This window comes from Pteropus medius, unplaced genomic scaffold (genome assembly GCF_902729225.1).
Source record: "Pteropus medius unplaced genomic scaffold, Ma_sr-lr_union100, whole genome shotgun sequence".
In the NCBI taxonomy this organism is placed as follows: domain Eukaryota; kingdom Metazoa; phylum Chordata; class Mammalia; order Chiroptera; family Pteropodidae; genus Pteropus; species Pteropus medius.
Window position 1 is genome coordinate 2,586,317 of NW_024355008.1, and position 24,197 is coordinate 2,610,513.

Consider the following 24,197-nt stretch of genomic DNA (forward strand, 5'->3'; position numbering starts at 1 on the left):
ACTTGATATATTACTATACTACAAGACAGTAGTAATCAAAACAGCATGGTATTGGCATAAAAACAGACACATAGATTAGTGGAACAGAATAGAGAGCCCAAAAATAAATCCATGTCTATATGGTCATTTAATCTATGACAAAGGAGGCAAGAATACACAATAGAGTAAAGATGGTCTCTTCAACAAATGGTGCTGGGAAAACTGGACAGATACAGGAAAAAAAATGAAACTGGACCACCTTCTTACACCATATATAGGAATGGACTCAAAATGGATTAAAGACTTAAATGTAAGACCCAAAACTATAAAACTTCTGGAAGAAAACATAGGCAGTAAACTCTCTGACATTGCTATTTAGTAATTTCTTCTCTGACATATCTCCTTGGGCAAGGGAAACAAAAGAAGAAATAAATAAAGGGAACTACATCAAACTAAAAAGTTTAGCACAACAAAGGAAACTATCAACAAAACAAAAAGACAATCTACCGAATAGGAGATGATATTCGCTATGATACATCTGATAAGGGGTTAATAACCAAAATGTATAAAGAACTCACACAACTCAACAATAAAAATAACAATTCAATTTAAAAATGGGCAGAAGACATGAATTTCTCCAAAGAGGAAATACAGATGGCCAATAACATATGAAAAGATGCTCAAGATCACTAATCATCAGAGAAATGTAAATTAAAACCACAATGAGTTATCACCTCACACCTATCAGAATGGCTGTCACCAATAAATCAAAATACAAGTGTTGGCAAGAATGTGGAGAAAAAAGAATCCTTGTACACTGTTGATGGGATTGCAAAATGGTACAGCCACTATAGAAAACAGTCTGGAGGTGCCTCAAAGAATTAAAAATAGAACTCTTTTGATCTAGCAACTGCACTTCTGCGTATTTATCCAAAGAAAACCAAAACGCTAATTCGTAAAGATCTATACATCCCTATGTCCACGGCAACGCTATTCACAATAGCCAAGATATGGAAGCAACCTAAATGCCCATCAATAGACAACTGGATGAAGAAGTTAAGGTTCATATATACAATGGAATAATACTTAGCCATACACACAAAAAATGAAACCCTACCATTTGCGACAACATGGATGGACCTAGAGGTTATTATGCTGAGTGAAATAAGTCAGACAAAGATAAATAGCATATGATTTCACTTACATGTAGAATCTAAGAAACAAAAGGAACAAACTAAAAGAAAACAGACTCACAGATACAGAGGACAATCTGGTGACTGCCAGCAAAGGGGCTGGGAGAGAAAGGTGAAGGAATGAAGAAGCACAAATTAGTAGTTACAAAATAGTCACAGAAATGTAAAGGACAGCATAGGGAATATAGTAAATAGTATGACAGCTATGTGTAGAGCCAGATGGGTGATAGAGTAACTGGGGGGATCAATTCATAAACTATTTAAATGTCTAACCAATGTACTATATACCTGAGTCTAATTTTAAAAATAATAATAAAACATGCCATAAAGATAAATAATTTAAAAATTGGGTATTGGAGCAAGAATAGATAAATAGATCAAAGAAAGAAAATAAACAGTACAATCTAAGGTATACATGGAAATTTAGTATATAATAAAGGGCTGTTGGTTTTTTTTAAAAAAAAAAAAAAGAGTCCTCTGAAAAACTCCAAAGTTTTAACACTTATTAATTTATTTTTGTAATTTTTCAAATTGTTTATGCTCTCTCCATCAAAACATAACTATCTTAATTTTTGCAGAATTCCTCTCAGCCTTTGCTCACATGGATATATTTTACCTGCATATATTTACTTAATTTACTGAAACACTTTCTTACAATTAGACATCTAAGTTTTTTATGTGAATTATAAGAAGGCTTCCAATAAACATGAACCAAATTTTTAAGGCCTACTTTATGACATTTATTGATTATTTGCAGTCCCCTACTATTTGTCATAGCAAAATACTGGGAGAATCAAAATGTCCAGTAGTCAGGAATTAAGGACAACCAAGTATCTCAGACAGGTACATGAATTAAATTTATTTAATATAATTATGATGAGTTATAAAACAGTATGTATGTTATACTCTTTCGTTTTAGACAGATATAATATGAAGAATATAAAATAATATACAGTGGTCTCTAAATATATAATATTATAGCTGTTCTTTAATTATTCCTTTACTCATTTGTAGCTTTTGTTTGGTTTTGTTTTTTGCCCATAACAAGCCCACTGACTGTGTAATAACATAAGTAATATATTAACCAATGAAAACCACTGTTGAATATTTATGTTGGATTTTCCTCCCCAGCTAATCAATTATTATCATATATTAAGGTAACGTAATTTCTTGCCATTACCAAGAACTCAACAAAAAATTGGTTATACCTGAATTTAAAATTACAAAAGCAAAATAGAAGGGGAAATTGTGAAAAGTGAACAAAATTCCTTAAAGAAAACTGTAAAATCACCACAAGCACGTCAAAATCATTAATATCTGAAAACTAGGGACCAGGGAATATTAATTTTTATATCGCATTGCTCTTGTACTTTCAATCAAAGCAATTTTAACTTTATCACTATCTACCATTATTTGTAGATCTGAGACTTTGCTGGATTTGTTCATAATTTACACTATTGAGATTAGGTCTTCCCCCGTATGATCACCATGTAAACATCTACTTTATGTCTTAAATCATATACTGTCTTCTCTGTGAAGTCTTCCCTGATTCCTCCAGACAGATATGGGTACTCATTCTCATATGCACCCTTCTTGTACATATTGCCATTGTACATTTATTTACTGTAATGTAAATATCTATTTACATGTCTGTTTCTCCCATTATGCTATAAATTCCTTGAAAGCAAAGACCATGTCTTACCATTTTTGTATTCCCTGCTCAATTCCCAACACAGTAAAATATTAATAAAACTTCTAGTTATACTGAGTTATACTGATATATTCAAAATATTAATAAAACTTCTAGTTATACTGAGTTATACTGATATAGTCAATTCAATTTAACTAAAGTTTATAAGGCTTACTTAGGTTTGAGCCATTTATGGAAGGGTAAAAGGAAATAAAAGCATGGCTCTTTACCATAAAATGCTTAAAGTCTAATAGAGAGGTTCAGGCAAGAATATAAACAATATAAACACATAGACTAAATCTTATAACATATGCACAAAGTGCTATAAGCACACAGTAAAGGGAGAAGTTAATTATGGCTAGGAAGAAAAAATCAGGAAAGGTTTCCTGGAAGAGGAAGTCATTTCAGATAAGTCTTAAAAGATGATTAGGATTTTAGCAGGCTGAAATGTTGAGAAAATATAGAGAACTGAGTAAAACCTAGTCTGGCTTTCATCTATAATATATGAAGAAGAGTACTAAAAAAAAAAATAGAAAAATAGAACAAGAACTATTCCTGGAGATCCTTAAATAACAAGTTCAGGAATATGGAGAACTCAGTTTACAATAATTTAAACCAGCAAAATGAGATTTCTTATTTGTGCTCCCAACAACACCCTGAAAAAATATACTTCACCACTAAATTAGTCTTAGAACCCAAAGAATATCAATACATACTACATATATAATTTTTCATATATGATTTTCATTAAAGTAGTCAGATCAAAGATATGATTTCAAGACACTTCCATATGATTTTAGGATACCCTCCCCCATTAAAGACATGTTTCAAAGTAGGTATGACATATTCAAAGTGTCCTATGTAAATTCTCAAATCTATTTTCATTTTCACTAAAATGAGACAACAATCTAAAAATCCCTTGTCCAAGATCAAAAACTTTAAAAAAAATTATACTTACTGTAACACAACCTTTCGAAGCTCCTTTTATTTTACCAATATAAACAGAAGTAAATATAAAATCCAGTTGTAGAGCCATCTCATTACTCGGTAGAATACAGGAAATATTTTCCATGACAGGGTTATATGGACATAATTCAGATGAAGCCTAACAAGGAACAAATTATAAAATGTATATACTCCTACATAGTCTACAAATGCTGACAATGATTTTCAAAGTCAAATACTTCTTTAAATTATTATTAATGAAACTGAAGGATTTTATACTGTTCTTTCTGTGAAGAAATAATTATCTGGATTATTTTTTCTTAAAAACTATCATTTACCTTGATAAAATTACTCTAAATAGTCAATAATCATTTTTTAAAAATATAATAATCAAAAAAATACAATAATCAGAGGCTGGTAATATGAATGAATACTGACAAATTATTTGAACCTTACTTTAGAGCTTTATTCTTCGAACTACTATGTCAAAAACATTAAACTAATACAAACTTCCACTTATTATCTATAAGAAGAGACAAAGGGCTTAACAAACTGATAGATTTGTACCACCGTTCTAAATTCTTCATATGTTATTTCATTTACTACTCAAAATAATCTTGTGAGGTAGGTGTCATTATCCTCATTTATTATATGAGGAAACGCAGGCCTAAGAAGTTAAGTGAAATGCCCAAATGGCAGAGCCACAATTTGAACACAGGTCTGTATATCTCCAGAAGACATGCTATTTCCTCTATCATGCTGCCTTAATAGCATGTGAGGAAAAGAAATAATTCCAAGTAAATACAGTACTGCAAGACCAGACAGATAAATACTGGAAACCATTTAATTCTAGAAAAAGTTCTGATAGAGTGCTTAAATGTCTAATGAGAATCACTAAAAAAGGGAAAAATATTCAACAGACTACTTAGACTGAAACCAGAATGACCAGAAAAAAATAGTATAATTATTTCACTTCAAAATAAAGACAATTACATACATCTCTGAAACTAACATGAAAGTTGTCTCAAAATTCAAACTAAGAAAATTTGTAATTTTTATTACAATATTCTCCTTGATGAAACAAGAAATAGTCATTAGCCAACAGTGAATATTTCACTATTTATCTATGAGAAAGCAGAAATAAATTACCTGTACCGAATCACATGTAATCAGTGGTAGTCCTGACAATGGTGATTTAGAAGTACTCTCATTTTCATTAGTGATGGCATGGTCTTGCTTAGACTGTAATTTAAGAATCTCTGAACTTTTATGTTCAATGGGTCCTTCTTCATCACTGGAAACAACAACTAAAAAGGAAAAATGTATTTTTTAAATGTGTCACAGTAATGACATATCAAAAACAGAACTTTCTAATTCATACAATATATCTTTAACAGTCCCATGAAATGTAATCTAACTTTATTCAATTTAGAAACTGGCCTATTATTCGTTATCAGTGCTATTATTTAGCAATTACCTGCAGGTTGAAGCTTAAGACATTTTAAAATGGATAAAGCCACGAGAACTTAGGAACAAGTTCTACTTCTAACAACTTATTATGCCATCACTCTAAATTGTTCATTGAATCTTGTTACATTAGCTGCTTCCAGGAAGAGGCAATAGATGGCTAGGGGAAGATATAGAAGACTATTTACTGTATATCTTTTGCAACTTTTTATGTATGATGTGACCATATAAAATATTAGAAAATTAAATCAAGATTAATGACAATAATTAAATAGCACTTAAACTCTCTGTACTTCAGCAACCAAATGACAATAATAATTGTCCTTACAGAATCTTTTAAAATCTACTGATGAAAAAACAAATAAAATCTACTGATGAGATAAATTACAATATACTAAAAAAAAAAGTACTCCACTATTTACCTTAATCAATATTACAAAATTCATGAAGTCTCCAAACCCCAAGTCTTTTTTCTAAAGTTAATATATTCTGCAGTGATGTCATAAACACCTTATTGCCTTAGTCAAATTTGTTGGAGAGAAGAAATTAAAAAAGCAGAAAAAATTAAAAGCCTTTATAATCCTCCTGCGACTTACTTGGTTCAGCTGAGATCAATGACTGGTTCCCTTCACTGTGTTCACTTAAAACTGGTTTTTCTTTTATGTTCAATTCATTCTCATCCTTCTCAATCAGGGTAGAACTCTCCAGGGTATCAGTGGAAACGGAGCTCTCAAAAGTTTCAGTGATTGAACAGTCAGAGGTGCTTTTGGGAGCTGCACTCAAAATCAACTCCTGACTATTAAGTGAGGATAGGTTAGTAAAATCACTTTCTATAGGTTCAGGTGTAATTTCATCTATCAGTTTTGGGTCTTGATAATGATTTTCACTTGACTTTTCAGACTCAGTGGATACCGTTGAGTTATTTTCTTGTTCTTTCTGAACATAAATAAATGCATACAAAAAAGTCAGCATTTTCCAAATTTGGCTAGCATAAAGAATTTTTTTAAGTTTAAATTCCTAAAGAAGAATATGAAAGTAAAAATATTATATGTCTATAATTACAGTGATAGAAAACTACACAATTATACTATATTATTCTTGCCAGTGTCTCTGAAGTATAAAGATACAGAGTTTGATCTGTCCAATCTGATGCTTAAACATTTTTAAAAGGATGGGATGGTAAGACTTTCATATTTCAAAGTGCTGCAGATGGCCTCCCATGATTAAGTCAACTTCAGGAGAGAAATTTTTTTTAGTTTTATTTTGCAAAAGTAATGAGGCCATATGACATCATGTGACTAGTAACAAGAATAGAAAATTAAAAACTCAAGATTCCTAACAATATGAAAAATTATAAAAATCAATCACTGCCTGCACTCAATTATTGTATAAATCTAAATCATGTTTATAAGTGAAAGGCCCTGCAAAGTCCTGATTTTAATTATTATTAAGTCTTTGAAAATAGGTAATGCATTAAGTATTCTTTACTTACAAAAAATTCCCTAAATTCTAGATAAAGAGAAGTTTAAAGAAATTGGTAAGTAAATTACTACTGATAAAAGAAATCTGGTAATAACTTTACAGAGCAAATGAAAAAGCAATTACCTAGACAATATGAATAGTATTTGTCTAAAATAAAGAAAAATTTTTAAAAAAGGAAGGCGTGGTATCCGAGGAAGAGCAATTTTAACATTTTTACTCATTCATAACATTTAAAATTTGTTCCAATAACTGTCTTAATGCAAAAAAAGTTTCATTTAAATTACTTTTCAAAAATCAAACAGAATTTAAAAATAGACAAAAGGAAGAAATCTGATGATAAAAGCTGAAAACTACAAAAATATTACTTGGTCACGGTCAATTCATTTTTATCATAGCACAAATTATTTCATGTGATATCTAAATACCTCTACTTACTGTCTGTTCTGCTGACTGAAATAAAGAAGTAGAATTATGAGAATCAGATAAATTACTTCTAAGCCTTTTCTTTCTCTTCCTGGAAATCAGAGTGGGCTCCACTTTTGAATCAGAATATGTATCATCCTTGTTTCTGCTACGCTCTTCAAGATGATCATGTCTACTTCCACTATTGAGGTCTTAAAAAACAACAGACATAAATATAACCAAAAAGGACAGAAAGAATCTTTTTAAGAAGAACTCTTTGAAATATTATCAAAATTATATACTATTTACAAAGCTAATTTTAAAAAGAAGACCCCTGTTAAATTCTCTTATTGACATGGATGAATATAAAGAAATATCCTATTTTAAACTGCATAAACAAAGTGAATGTTCATTGTATAATAAATATAAGATGAGGAAAATATATAAAAAGAGAGTATTCTTTAGTAACCAAAGCAAAGCAACCAAACCACATTTTACCTTTTGCTATAATTGCACTCAACTGTAATAATAAAAGTCTTAATAAAATTTAGAAAATTCATGTCTCAAAACATTTTGATAATTCATTGATTTTAGAAATTAGTTGTCCTTTTAAAATGTAAGTTTTTTATATTTTTTAAGTGAAATTCAAGGGACAATAATTTGAAAGAGCAAAGTACTGATCACTGCTCTTTTAAAAAGAGCTTTCCTCAGCATCTGACTGTGTGATATGTAACCATTCACAAGGCTATCAATTTGCTTCACAATTGGTTTCTTCTTTTTAAAAATCTAGACCCTATTATTTGAAGTCTCCAATAAATTTTCTACCCTATGGAGAATAAATTGCTCTTGACTTAAATTTTTTAAGTCAAGAAAGCATTATTTTGAAACCATGACAATTATTATAAAAACTGCTTAGTATTTCAGTTATCAAATATATTATCATTCAAAAATACCTTCTAATAGGTTCTACCTGATTCTTATCTTGAATTATTTTGCTTTCAGAATCTATACCATACAATTACAAACTGAAAGTTTATGCACAGCAAGTCCCAAAGCTTCTCTGAATCCATGACTTATAATTCATGTAACACTGACTACTAGCCTGACCTCTCCGTTCATTCAAACTTCTTTTAATACTACACCCCTTCTCTTCAAACTATTCTTGCTATTATTCTAGTTTCATAGATACCTAACGACTAGCATTCATCTCTTTGTTTTTGCTTAAAAGGCAGGTACTGGGACAGGAAGGAGGGCAAACTTCAAGATAGTCAATAGTCTTCCAATTTCCAAAGAAAATTCTCTTTACTACCTCCCCAATTTCCAAAGAAAATTCTCTTTAACTCCCAAAATCATCAACACAGTATTTTGAAAAGTACAATAAATTTTATATGTAATTCTGTAAACTGTAAAGATAGTCAAATATGATTTCTACACATAAAAACTGTATCAAATTAAAATTTAAAACATAAATCCTATAACAAAGAGACTGATGAAAGTGGCTCAAGAAAAACTCTATTATACAGGTATTTGCACATTGGCCAGGACTACCTCATACAAAACAGAAATAAATTTATTAGCTAAAGCTAAACATTATAAATATAGGATTCTACCTGCATAACATATACAATTTAACTTGCAAGTATCACTAGCATATAAAATCAAAGAGATGAAAAATTCCTGTAAACCAAAAAATATTAAATATTTCCAATGTATTATTTTCATAAAAGCAAATTCCACAAAGCAAACAATATACTACAAAAGAATGGCACACTTGTCATTTAATTCAGAATTCCCATTAATCTATGGCCTTGTATTAAACAAACTGTATTAGACACAATTATCAATAGGATAAAAGCATGGTGAGTTTTAATAAAGCTTCATTACCTAAGTTTCAGAAACTCAGGGGTATTAAGAAAGTATAAAGCACTTCTTTTACCATGCATTTTTTCCCAACTATAAATCTAAAATTCCACCATGACTCTGAAGTAATACTGAAGGGCACAAATCAGAAAGCTTTTTAGTCAACTATTTTTACTTTACCTAGAAAAGCAGTGGAATCTGAGGATTTAACTGTGTCTTGACAGTATATGAATTAATCCCATTTGTACAAATATTTATATTTTTATTTGATAACTAAATGTAATTATTTCCTGAAAAAGCACAATTCATAAGAAATGTCTTTCATTATATGCAGATAGTCGTTTAATTGAAAGATTCTGACTATAGAGTCACGTTTTCTCTAAAGATTGCCCTCATAAGAGTTGTAGCTGGTTTCTTGTATACAAAGTTATTAGTCTAGTTTCTTTATAAGTTTTCCTCTCCTATGGAAAAGGTTACTAAAAATGTGTAAATAGCTGTGTTTCAAAGGAAGTACAAAGAAATTTTGCATAGTGTTATTAAAGCACCATCTTTTCTTGCAAATAATTTATAAAATCATTCAGAAAACAAAATACCTCACTAGTTTGAAGCTATCAATAATCCAAGAGACCCCTGAAGATGTTAGTTTCACATATGACTAACGTAGTAAATTGTTCTGGCGCAAATTTTTGTAAATTATTTTAAAATCTTAAAAGAGAGACAGAAAAGAGAAAAGAAGTCAGTTCATTAACCCTACATGCCAGGGGGCCTACAAAGAATTTTCAGTAGTCTAGTATGTATTTACCTTTAAAAATGCTAATAGAGGCTTGTACTGGCATCCTCCTAGAGTTGAGAGAAATTCTAATGAACAAAGAATGTATTTCATAATAGGAGGATAGACAGTGGGAAACTAACAATAATAATAATCAAGTTAGCAGTAATATAAATTCCCAAACATATCCATGGAACAACTCTTAGAAATAGCTAAACTAATATTGTAAATTTATAGGTATATGCCCAACTCCAACGACAACAACAAAATATCCAAATTTACTTTTGAACTTAGTAAATAAATCAAGAAATATATATTACAGTATGCAAATAGTTAATTTGGCAATTTTCTTTGAGTTACTAAATAATCTCCCTTTATTTTCACATAGCCTTTAAATGTAAAATTAAATAAAGTTATTTATAACAAAAATTATTACAAATGCAATACACAAAAATTGAAATAACAGTTTTCTAAGGTTAACGAACCTTTAGGTTGAGTATCAGACATTATAAAAGAAATGCTATCATCATCTCTTCTCTTTTCTTTGGTATGTGCAGCCTGCTTTGCATATTTATTATAGACTCTCTTACTTAGTTGTGAAACCCTGCAAAACAAAATAATATACTCAATTCCTCTAAACTCAAATGAATTTTGAAGCCAGCTGGTCTATATTCAAGATAAAGTCAGTAAGTTACAAGTACAGTCTCATAGACAAGAGTATATGATCTGAACAGTAAAAAAGTAATAACAATGAACTAAGTTTTGAGAAATAAGTTCCCATCCCTATTCTACCATTAAATTCCCCATGTTTCTTTGGGGTGGAAGAGGAATAAGATACCAACACCACGGGATTCTGAATATGAAAAATGAGCAAAAGAATAATACTATTATTGAATACATCAAAGAGATCTAAAAAGTAAAAATTCCATGAACACAGTACATGATAATCATACCTATGAGTATTTTAAAAATTACAAGCCAAATAATTGTTAATATGTTTCAAGCATGGTTCACATATCAAAAGTTAAGTACAAAATAAAGTTTGGAGTGTGGTAACAAATGTTACATATAAAGAAAATAATTTTAAATACCAGTTAAACATATAAAATATAAGGTTTTTGAAAAACAAGTTTTGGAATGATGAACACAATGTCACTATTAATAAAAATTTAATATAACAAGAGACCTCAGTACCCACTTTCAGCAATGAATAAATCACCTAGACAAAATAACAAAGAAACTTTAGAATGGAACCATACATTAGATCAAATGGACCTAATATGCATTTATAGAACACACCTTCCAATAGCACCAAAATACACATTCTTCTCAAGCGCACATGACACAGTCACCAGGATAAATCATAAAACAGGCCACAAAACAACCTTAGCAAATTTAAAAAGACTGAAATCATACCAAGTATCTTTTCCAACTACAATATTATGAATCAAGGAATCAATAACAGAAGGAAAGCTAGGAAATTCATATATATGTAGATTAAACAATATGATCCTGAATAAACCAGCTGGTCAAAAGGAAGATCAAGAAATACCCTGAAACAAACAAAAGTGCAAGCACAACGTATCAAATCCTATAAAATCCTACAAAAGCAGCTCTAAGAAGGAAGTATATAGTGACAAATGCCTACATTAAGAAACAAGAAAGAACTCCAATAAACAACCTCACTTAATACCTAAAGTACTAGAGAAAGAACAAATGAATCAAGAGAAAGGAAATAACAAAGATCAGAGCAGAAATAAATAAAAGACCAGAAAAACAATAGAAAAAAATCAACAAAACTTAGAACTGTTTTTTTTTTAAAGAGAGAAACCAAACTGACAAACCTATAACTAGATAAACTTAAGAAAAAAAAGAAAAGACTCAAATATAAACAGACATCAAAAGAGACATTACAACTGATATTACAAAAATACACAGAATAATCAAGAGGCTACTATGAGCAATTATATGACAACAAATTGGATTACCTAGAAGATATAGATAAATAACCAGAAACATATAACATGAATCATAAAGAAAAAGAAAATACGAAAGGACCAACAATGTAAGTAGATGAATTAGTAATAAAAAACCTCTCAATACAGAAAAGCCCAGGACCAGATGATTTCACTGGTAATTCTACCAAACAATTTCAAAAGAATTAATGCCAATCCTTCCTAAACTCTTCCCAAAAATTGAAAGGAGGGGAACACTCCTAAACTTATTTTAGGAAGCCATCGTTATCCTGATACCAAACCAAGTATAGACACTACAGGAAAAGAAAAGCATAGGACAATATTCCTAACGAATATAGATGCAAAAATTTTCTACAAAATATTGGGAAACCAAATTCAACAATACATCAAAGATAAAATGCTACACATGGTCGAGTGAGATTTATTCCAGGGATACATGTATGTCCCAACATCCACAAATAAATATGATACAACACATTAACAGAATAAAAAATAAAAATCATATAGTCACCCAATAGATACAGAAGAGGTATTTGATAAAATTCAACATCCTTTCATGAAAAAACTCTCAACATACTGGATATAGAAGGAATGTACCTCAATACAATAAAGGCCAATACAACAAACTCACAGGTAACAGCATACTCAACAGTGAAAGATTAAAATCTTTTCCTCTGAGATAAAGACCAAGACAATAGTGCCTACGCTCATTACTCTTATTCAACAACATAGCGCTGGAAATCCTAGAAAGAGCGATTAGGCAAGACAAATAAATAAAAGGTATCTAATTAAGAAATGAAGAAGTAAAACCGTTGTTTTTGCAGATAATATGATTTATATGTAGAAAACTGAAGAATCCACCAAAAAACTTTTAGAACTAATCAATAAATTAAGTAAAGTTGCAAGATACAAAATCAATATACAAAAATCAGTTGCATTTCTATACACTAATAGCAAAATATCAAGAAATTAAAAAAACAAGCCCATTTATAATTGCATCAAAAAGAATAAAATACCTGAGAACAAATATAGCCAAGATAAAGACCTGTGCACTGAAAACTGTAAGACATTGATTGATAAAAGAAATTGAAGATGACAAAAATAAATGGAAAGACATTTTGAAGTCGTGGATTAGAAGACAATATTGTTAAAATGTCTAAAGCAACCTACAGGTTCAATTCAATCCTTATCAACATTTCGATGACCTTTTTCAAAGAAATAGAACAATCTTAATAAAGTCTATGGAACCACAAAAGACCCCAAATAGCCGAAGCATCTTGAGAAAGATCAAAGCAGAAGAAATCACACTTCCTGGTTCAAAATTATATTACACAGCTACAGTAATCAAAAGAGTATGGTATTGATAGAAAAACACACATAGAGATCAATCCAGAATAGAAAGTCAAAAATAAATCCACACTTGTACACCTGAAACTTACTGGATTTTGTAAACCAATGTCACCATAATAAAAATTTTTTTAAATAATCCACACACGTATGGTCAATTAACTTATGACAAAGGAGCAAAGAGTACACAATGGAGAAATAAATGTTGGGAAAGCCAGCCAGCCACATGCAAAAGAATGAAACTGGACCAATATCTTACATTATTCACAAAAATCAACTCAAAATGGATTAAAGAACTGAAACCATAAAACTCCTAGAAGAAAACATGAAGGGAAGCTCCTTGACATTGGTCTTAGAGATGACCTGTGGATTTAACAACAAAGCAAAGACAACAAAAGCAATGTAAATAATATAACAAACTACGAAGCTTCCCTTTAGCAAAGGAAACTATCAACAAAATGAAAAGACAACCTATGGAATAGAAGTATCTGTAAATCATATATCCAAAAAGGAGTTAAAATCCAAAATCCAAAAGAGAAAAAGAATACAATTAAAAACTGGACATAGAAACTGAGCAATTTTTTTTCAAAGAAGACTTAAAGATGGCCAAGAGGTATACATAAGGAGCTCAATGTCACTAATCATGATGGAAATGCAAATCCAAACCACAATGAGGTATCACTTCACACCTGTTAGAATGGCTATTATCAAAAAGACAAATAACAAGTGTTGACAAGGATGTAGAGAAAGGGAACTCTTGTGCACTGTTGGTAGAAATGTAAATGGGTGCATCTACCACGGAAAATACTGTGGAGGTTCCTAAAAAAATTAAGTATAAAACTACTATATCATTCAGCAATTTAGCTACTGCATATTAATCCTTGGGAAATAACATAATTATTTCAAAAAGGTATCTTTACAATCCCCATGTTCACTGTAGCATTATTTACAATGGCCAAGAAACAGAAACAACCTAAGTGTCCATCAATAGAGAAAGGGATAAAGAAAATGTAATACACACACACACACACACACACACACACACACAGAGGAATATTATTCAGCCATAAAAAAAAAGAAAGAAATCCTGCTATTTGTGATAACATGGAAGGACCCAGAGGTATTATGCTAAGTGAAATAAGTCAGAGAAAGACAAATATTGTATGACCTCACTTACACGTAGAATATTAAAAAGAAAAAAAATCATCTAGATATAGACAACAGGTTGGTGGTTGATGGAGATGGAGGGGGCCAGAATGATGGTCAGCAAAAATAGGTGAAGATGGTAAAAAGGCATGTTTCCATTATACATGTACTGTATATTTGAAAGTTACCAAGACATCTTAAATATAACTGTGTGTGGTGATAGAGGTTAACTAAACTTATTATATTAATCATTTCCCATTCATACACATAGTAAATCATTATGTTGTATAACTAAAACTAATACAGTATTATCTGTCAGTAATCTATCAATAAAGTTCACTAATTTTAAGAATTAATTTGCTACAAACCATTGGGAAATCAATATGCTATTACTGCCAATAGTCATAGAATGAATTAAATCTTTACACACAATACTCTCACCCATAATAACTATTAATGAAATAACTCATTATGGTATTATTTAAGTAGGTAAAATTTTTTAAATAAAAAACTATAAAATTATTAAACTACAGCATTCCCTTCTAATAGAATATAGTAATTACTACATTTTCAAAACTATTTAACAACATAGAAACTTTTACAATACCATTTATAAAAGCACTAAAAAATCAGATACCAAAAATAAATTAAGGTTTCCTGCACTGTAAACTATAAAATACATGTCAAGTGACCTCGGGAAGATTGCAGAGCAGGAAGCACATACCATCTCTCTACCTAGACAACAACTGCACTGGCAGAATCTGTCTTATGTAACTATTCTGGAAGTCTGCAGTCTATTAAAGACTTGCAACTTCCAATCAAAAGGTTCAGCAAGAATTGCAGTTAATTTTGGTCTATTTCAGCTCCTAGGGTGATAACAGCTAACAAACCATCCCCCAGCCCTAGCCCCAAAGCTATGCCCAAGTTCCTTGAACAGTTTGCATGGGTATGCAGACACCAAGGTCAATAGTCTTGACAAGTTCCTCCAAATATTTGGAGTCCATATTCTGATCACCACCACCATTGTTGCAATACTCTCCCTATCCAACTAAAATGACTTCCAAAAGACTTAAAGTGCTAGCACCTATTTCGCACCCCTCCCCACAACAAACATCTCAAAAGAAAAAAAAGACTAATGCATTTAAGGGAAACCAAACCCTTAAAGACTAGAACATTACAAAGTTATCGCATATATGAGGATATTTAGAAAGTCACTGACATGACCAAGGAAAGACACAGACTCAAAAAAGACCTGAGACCTTGTGTTTACATCAGGCTGATTCCTAGAACAGAGGCATGCTACAATCAATCAATCAAGCAATAACTTTTTTTAAAAAAAAAAAGGGGGGAAAAAAATAGCAAACCCTGGGAAGGGGAAGAACCTGACTTCCAGACTTACTATAAGATTCAAATATTGAGTGTTCAACGAAAAAATTCAAAAGACATACAAAGAAACAGAAAAGTATGGCCAATTCAGAGAAAAAATATAAATCAACAGAACCTGTCCCCCAAAAAATCCAGATGACAAACTCAAAGACATTAAAACAACTGTCTGGAAGATACCCAAAGAGCTAAAATAAGTTTTGAACAAAGAAAGTTATCTATGACAAAATGAAAATATTCACAAAAAGACAAAATATATAAATGAACCAAAAGGAAATTCTAGAGCTAAAAAGTACACTAACTGTAATGAAAAATTCTATAGAGGGATTCAAAAGCAGATTTGAGCAGAAAGAAGAAACAATTTGTGAATTTAAAGACATGATAATGAAAATAATCAAATCTGAGGAACAGAAAGAACAATTTAAGAAAAACAAAGCCTAAAGAACATATAGTACATGAGTATTGGACCAATATATGTATTACTGGAGTCTCAAAAGAAGAAATAAAGGAGATTTGAATAAATTACAAAAAAATTTCCAAATTTGATGAAAGACATGAACATAAACATCCAAGAACCCTGAGGAATTAGTGGTAGAATAAACTCAGACCTTCCCGATTCCTGATTTTCAGAAACTGTATAAGATAATAAATGTTTGTTGCTTTAAATCCATTTAAAAAGCTCAATGAGACCTACAGAGAGAAACATTATAATCAAACTATTAAAAGACAAAAGCAAAGAGAGAATCTTGAAAGTACCGACAAAAAAAAACTGGTCACATACAAAGAATCTCAATAAGATTCCAGCAGATCAGCAGATTACTCACCAAAACACATGGGAGCTAGAAAGCACTGGTTTGGTATATTCAAAGTACTGAAGAAAAAAAAAACTCAACCAGAAACCCTATATCTGGCAAAACTGTCATTCAAAAATGAGGGCAAAATATCAAAATAAACAAAACCTGAGGGAGTTCATTACCATTAGACCACCCTACAAGAAATGCTAAAGGGAGTCCTCCACATTGAAATGATAAGACATTAGACACTAACTCAAAGTCATATGAAAAAATAAATACTATTGGCAAATAAATGGACCACTATAAAAACTAGTTCTATCATACCTTTGTAATTTGCCTTTATGTTTTCTACATGATTTAAAAGACTAATGCATTTTTTTAATTATTAGACTATATTTTTTAACACAATGCATAAAGATATAATTCTGTAGGATTGATAATTGAAAAGAGATGAGGACAGAGATGTATAGAAGCACAGTTCTGAATGTTATTAAGCTAGGCTGCTATAAAATCAAATTAGAGTGTTGTAACTATAAATCTGTTAAATACCCCACAATAATCACAAAGAAATCAGCTATAGAATACAGACAAAAGGAAATGAGGAAGAAACCAAAAATTTCACCACCAAAAACAAAAAGGAAACAAAAAGACAGTAATGCAGGAAAAAAAAAGGCAAAAAAGCTATAAGGCATATAAAAAACAAATATCAAATTGTAAGAAATAAGTCACTCCTATCGATTATTTTAAATGTAATTAATTAAACTCTCCAAACAAAAAAGATTGTCAGAATAGATTAAAATATGTATATATGATTCAACAATACACTGCCTACAGAGACTCACTGAGATCCAAAGGCAGAAATAGGTTAAAAGTAAAGGATGGAATAAGGTATTCTATGCAAATACTAGCCAAAAGACAGCAAGAGTGACTATATTAACATTAGACAAAATAGACTTTATATCAAAAAGTTTACAAGACAAAAAAGGACATTATATATTAGTACAAAGTTCAATACAAGATAATTTAACGATTACAGATGACCACTGAACAAATTGGGTTCAGAGTGCCAATCCACCATACAGTCAAAAATCCGCATATAATGTTTGGATTCCCAAAAACTTAACTACAGTCATCACTCAGTACCCGCAGGGGATTGGTTCCAGCCCAACCTCTCCTGCCGCAAACAACAAAATCTGCAGATGCTCAAGTCCCTTATATAAAATAGCATAAAACAATGCATAAATGTATCATCAAGGGCACAAATGCTAGGTTTTCAGAAGAAAACTCAGTTTTCACAGTCAGAGCCCCCATTCTTCCACCCACCAATTTTTAGTTGCTGCTCAACATTATATCTTCGTAACAAGAAATGGTATGTTTACCACATTCTCTACAATAACAGAATAATAATAATGTCAGAACATCATATCACCTTCTCTAAGATCTATAATTTTTATTTACTCTTCCTGATTTTGAGACAGGCAGGCTGGGAGAGTCCCATCCTTGAGCCTATGCTGTGCTCACAACTGTACTTCAGTTCTAATGGGGCACAACAACTGAAGTGCTAATAAAACCATACTTGCAATTTATTTCCACGGGGCCCTCTGGATTCTCCACAAAATGAACTCATTTTAAGGGAGGAGAGAATTAAAGGTTGATTTAAGGCATACAGTACTCCTCCTCAAACCAAATGGTAATACTAGTATGGCTGTGACAATTGCCTTGGCTGCACTGGTAATGGCAACTGGGTTAGCAATAATCTCAAAATAAGACACTGGCATTCTCATCATGGAAATATTTCAGCAGCATCAACTACAACAGCCTTAAATGGCTCGTTTGATATCAGCAGTGATAAGACAGACAAAAATAATGATTACCATTTACTAATCACCTACTAAGTTCCAGGCATTATATTAGGAACTTTGCATAGGTTATCTCCTTAAATCTGCACAAGAATCCTATAAAGTGTGTATTATTATCCCTGTTTCAAAGACAGAGTAAGTAACTTGCCCAAAGTAAGTCAGCGTGTTAGGAGTACTGCTAAGATCTGAATCCAGATGTCTGTCTCCAAAGTCTGTGCCTATTGCAAATTCAAGAATCAAAGAAAATTACCACCAACAGAATGAATTTTCAGGGCCCACATCGAAAACCACCTAGAAATTTCATAATGTGAACCTCAAGAAAGAATACATCTACCAAGAAGGATTCCACATGATTAACTGGAAACAAATTCATAACGAGTCTAGCAGCCACTGTTGACTGAAGCCTCTCATGCACACTACATTTCAAGGAAAAGCTACAGACTGAACCTTCAGCTTCCTGCACTGGGCTCTTGCCCGTTGAGTCAACCTTTATTAAAGGACTTCCTTGTCCTTTATTAAAGGACTTCCTTGTCCTTTAATAAAGGACAACAGACGGAGATCTGCAAACAACAGACGGAGATCTGCCCTGTCTAATCAGAACTGCACAGCTATATCCTCATTTGCATCTAAACTACCCAATTAGACGTGCCCCATAACAACCAATCGGTAAACATGATTCTGACCAATCAGGACCATCCTATCTAGACCAATCACAGCTGTGCTATTTGGATTCCTCATTTCATAAAAATGGATCAATCAGGAAACAGGGCAAAAACTTTCTCTATAAAAGGTGGCTTCCCCTCTGTTTTGGTAGAGCGCACTTTTGGTTTACAGTGGAGTCTGCCATTTCCTCAGATTGCATATCGTTAACTTGAATAAAGTTTCTCCTTTTCTGAACCTCAGATTGGGGATTCTTTATCAATATTAGCTTGGTGACAGCAAACTTTTATTGACAATAACTATTTAGAAAGAACTTGAGGAGAGCTAGAGTTCTTAATAAACAGATTTGAGGAACAGCTGGAAATTATAGGTCTATTATTAAACCTTAGCTCCCGACTGGTATAAAGCTTGAAAAGTACAGATTTAATATGATAATTTCATAGAAGTCTCAGAATTAGTGCTGATATTCATAACAGCATGAATATGCATTGATGTCATTTGAATTCCATGGTCAATTATGATATACTGTTCCCATGGAATTCAAATGACTTAAGACTTACGTAAGTCTTCAGTTATAACATTTTATTTATATATGTTATGTGCACAACAAACTCTCACATGTGAAATTTTTTAAAAGTTATTATTTTATTTTTTGGTGACACTGGTTAACAAAATCCAGTAAGTATCAAGTGTAAAATTTAACAGTAAGGCATATACATATTGCATTGTATGTTCCCCTCCCATAGTTAGATTTCTTTCTGTCACCATATATTTGACCCCTTTTACCCAATCTACCTCCCTCCCCCACCACCATCTATCTGATAACCACTTGTCTATTATCCATGTCCATGAGTCTGTTTGTCCTGTTCATTTGTTGATTTTAGGTTTCTATCCCACGTATAAGTGATATCATGTGATTTTCAACTTTTTCTGTCTTATTTCGCTTAGCATGATTATCTCGAGGTCAATCGATGTTATCGCCAATGGCAGTATTTCATCTCTTCTTATGGCTGAGTAATATTCCATTGTATTTATGTACCACAGCTTCTTTAGCCAATCATCTATCATAGGACACTTTAGTTGCTTCCATGTCCTGGCCACTGTGAACAATACTGCTATGTACATCGGTGTGCAAATATCTTTTGGGATATGAGTTTTCAAGTCTTGGGGTAAATACCCAGTAGAAGAATTGCTGAATCATATGGACCAATTCTTAGTTTTTTGAGGAAGCACACCATACTGTTTTCCATAGTGGCTGTACGAATTTGCAGTCCCACCAGCAATGTATGAGGGTTCCTTTTTCTCCACATCCTCTCCAACATTTGTTATTACTTGTCTCGTTGATTATAGCTTTTCTAAAAGTTGTAAGATGGTATCTCATTGTGGTTTTGAGTTGCATTTCCCTAATAACTAGCGATGATGAGTATCTTTTCATACGTTTGTTGGCCATTTCTATGTCTTCTTGGGAGAAGCGTCTGTTCAGGTCCTCTGCCCATTTTTTGACTGGATCATTTTTGTTGTTGTTGTTATTGAGTTGTATGAGTTCTATGAATATTTTGGATATTAGGCCCTTAACAGAGGATTCACTTGCTAATATATTTTCCCATTCGGATGGTTGTCTCTTTACTTTGTTGATGATTTCTTTAGCTGAGCAGAAGGTTTTAGTGTGATGTAGTCCCATTCATTTATTTTTGCTTTTACTTCCCTTGCTTTGAGGTCAAATTCATAAAATCCTCTTTAAGTCCAAGGTCCTCGAGTTTTGTTCCTATACTTTCTTCTATGCATTTTATTGTTTCAAGTCTTATATTCAGGTCCTTAATCCATTTTGAGTTAATTTTTGTGTGTGGTGATAGACAACAGTCTAGTTTCATTCTTTTGCACGTGGCTTTCCAGTCTTCCCAGCACCATTTATTGACAGGCCTTCCTTTCTCCACCGAATGTTCTTCGCTTTTTGTCGAAAATTACGTGCCCATGTAAATATGGGTTTACTTCTGGACTCTCGATTCTGTTCCACTGCTGTATGTGTCTGTTTTGCTGCCAATATCATACTGTTTTAATTACTGTCTCTTTGTAGTATAATTTGAAGTCAGGCAGAGTGATGCCTCCAGCCCCGTTCTTTTTTCTCATGATGGCTTTGGCAATTTAGGGTCTTTTGGATTTCCATACAAATCTGATGATTTTTTGATCCATTTCTTCAAAAAATGCTGATGGGATTTTGATGGGGATTGCATTAAATCTGTATAATGCTTTGGGTCATTTATAACTATGTTGATTCTTCCAATCCAAGAACACGGAATATCTTTCCATTTCTTTGTATCTTCTTTGATTTCTTTTAAAAGGGTCTTGCAGTTTTCATTATATAGATCCTTCACATGTTTCGTTAGATTTATTCCGAGGTATTTTATACTTTTTGTTGCAATTGCTAAAGGAATTATTTTTTCCACTTCTTTTTCTGGCAATTCATTATTAGAGTATAGGAACACTATGGATTTTTGAATGTTGATTTTGTATTCAGAGACTTTACTGTATTTACTTATTGTTTCTAGTAGTGTTCTTGTGGAGTCTTTAGGGTTTTCTGTATAGAGAATCATGTCATCTGCAAATAGTGACAGTTTGGCTTCTTCATTTCCTATTTGGATGCCTTTCATATCTTTCTCTTGCCTGACTGCACTCGCTAGGACCTCCAACATTATATCGAATAACAGTGGTGATAGTAGACAGCCTTGTCTTGTTCCTGATCTTAGAGAGAAGATTTTTAGTTTTTCACCATTAAGTATAATATTGGCTGAAGGTTTGTCATATATGGCCTTTATTATGTTAAGTTACTTTCCTTCTATACCGATTTTGTTAAGTGTTTTGATCATAAATGGATGCTATATCTTGTCAAAGGATTTTCTGCATCTATTGATATAATCATATGATTCTTATTTTTTAATTTATGTGGTATATCACCTTAATTGATTTGCATATGTTGAACCAGCCCTGTGCCTCTGGGAGAAAGTCCACTTGATTGTGGTGTATAATCTTTTTCATATGTCGCTGTATTCGGTTCACTACATCTTATTTAGGATTTTTGCTTCTGTGTTCATGAGAGCTACTGAGTCTATAGTTTTCTTTTTCTGTCTTATCTTTACCAGGTTTTGGTATCAAGGTAATATTGGCCTCATAAAATGAGTTGGGAAGTATTGCCTCCTGTTTGTTTTTTGGAAGAGTTTGAGGAGAATAGGTATTAAATCTTCTTTGAATGTTTGGTAGAATTCACTGGTGAAGCTATCTGGTCCTGGAGTTTTACTTTTTGGTAGGTTTTTGATGATTGTTTCAATTTCCATACTGCTGATTGGTCTATTTAGATTTTCCAGTTCTTGATTCAGTCTACTCAGATGTTGAGATTTAAAAGAGATAATAAAGAATTTTGTGAAGTAGAAAGCGCTTTCAAAATTTTTTGTTTTTACAACTCAAAAGTCCAAAGGTCAAGGTTAAATGACATTAATATCAACCCAAGTGCACAAAATTCAAAATGTACTGAGCTAAGCATGAAGTATAAATTAAAATAATACATGATATCTCTCCTTAAGGAGCCCGTGGTCTAGTAGAGGAGGCAGAAATAAACACTTATAGTACAAAATGATAAATGTTTCCAATATCCCTAATTATACATTAGTTAAATTTATTAGTAACTAGATAATGCCCCTGAAACTCATTTTTTTCCAGCAAATTCAGAAAGAGATCTAATAAAGTATAAAGTTAAAATTGTCTCTGATAAACAATGACAATTCATAAAGCAGAATCTAGGTGAAAACTATTTTTTGAAAGGAGAAAAATTCATAAAATTTAAGTTCATAAGAAATAAGTTTCTAAAAATAAAATGTGTTAGAAATGTAAGAAATTTGTTATAGATCTTTAAAGAGGCAACTATAAATACTCTTTAATGTAATTAAGCTTACAAGAAAAATACAAACCAGAAGTTATCTTTGGGTAGTTCAGGGGGAAAATAAAACAATTAAGACTGGATCAAAAATTTTCACTCAGATCAAAACAATTGTATTGGCTGAAAGTATAAAATTAAAAGAAGTTCATGATAAAATTAAAGTTAAAAGGTCTATTAGTATTTACTGACATCCCCTAGCCTTTTCCCACAATTTATTTCTTATTTACTGTCCTCTCATGAGCCTCTTCTGGAATTTAAAACAAAAGCAACTTCAAATTTCCATTTCTCTTATAATAGCACAGTAAGCAACATTTATTAATGGAATCAGACTATCTTAAACCATTTTTGTGAGGAATACATTCAGCCACTCATACAGCAAATATTTACTGAGCACTAAGCACCAGGTGCAGTTCTAGAATCTGGACATAAAAAAACAGTAAATAAGACATGATGGATGGATGGATGGATGGATGGATGGATGGATGGATGGATGGATGGACGGACGGACGGACGGATGAACAGACGGACGGATAGATGGATGAACAGCTGGCCAGCTAGATGGACAGATAAGAAAGAGGAGGAGGGACAGATACATGTCAGGGGAATGTATTTTAATTATAACAGACAAAAAAAATTGAAATACTGAAATAAGTAACTAAACTTTCATCAAGAATCTGCATTCATTTTTCCCAAAACACAAGTGGAGCGATGGATACTTTTCTGAAACTGATTGTTAGCCATGGACTGTCAGTTCCAACACCCATTCCAGCCACCAGGAGAGAAAGTAATACTAGCCATCAGAGCGCATTTGCCTCACATTTAGCAATAACATATCAGTGGGGGGGAGAATAAAAAAGGGCTCATGAAAATAAGTATGATATTTATTTTGAGTAAAGTTATCACTAAACATACCTTTCAGATAAAAGGGAGCTCTTGTGAGGATTTAGAGTTTGACAAGATTCTAGGCTGCCATCAGATGATGAAGAAAGCTGCTCTGATTGCAAGTTGTCTGTATCACTCAAACTTGCCTCAGTTACAGGAGAAGTCTTTACGTATTTTCTTCCTAACTCCGTTCCCAAGACATTCGTCAATATAACTCTGGGTATCCTGTCACACAAAATAACAAACACTGTACTGTACTGAAGTTTGCAGTAAAGAATATATTCTAAGAAGCTAAATTTTCAAACATTTTCATCTTGACACAATTAAGCTGTAAGAATTACACCACCCTAGATATCAACCTGTAAATACTCAAAATTTTGGATGAACACACTTTTTTTTGTTTCTAAAAGTACTTGTGTCATATACATTGGCACA

General features: G+C 32.0%; 1 protein-coding gene across 11 annotated transcripts in view; it reads right to left on the bottom strand.

Annotated features, from left to right (window-relative positions):
- SENP7 (SUMO specific peptidase 7) overlaps positions 1-24,197 on the bottom strand; it is a 134,258-nt gene that overhangs the window by 31,666 nt on the left and 78,395 nt on the right. For 8 of the 11 annotated variants that reach the window (XR_005651501.1, XR_005651500.1, XM_039856855.1 and 5 more), the window contains 6 exons: positions 23,793-23,987; positions 10,273-10,391; positions 7,192-7,370; positions 5,871-6,210; positions 4,957-5,114; positions 3,821-3,967 (listed from right to left, as the gene is read on the bottom strand). Coding sequence is in view for 9 of the 11 variants with exons in the window: in XM_039856855.1 (XP_039712789.1) it covers positions 3,821-3,967; positions 4,957-5,114; positions 5,871-6,210; positions 7,192-7,370; positions 10,273-10,391; positions 23,793-23,987 (1,138 nt within the window). In the remaining 2 variants the exon portion in view is untranslated. The remainder of the gene's footprint in view (positions 1-3,820; positions 3,968-4,956; positions 5,115-5,870; positions 6,211-7,191; positions 7,371-10,272; positions 10,392-23,792; positions 23,988-24,197) is intronic. The other 3 variants (XM_039856854.1, XM_039856856.1, XM_039856848.1) reach the window with 2 other exon arrangements.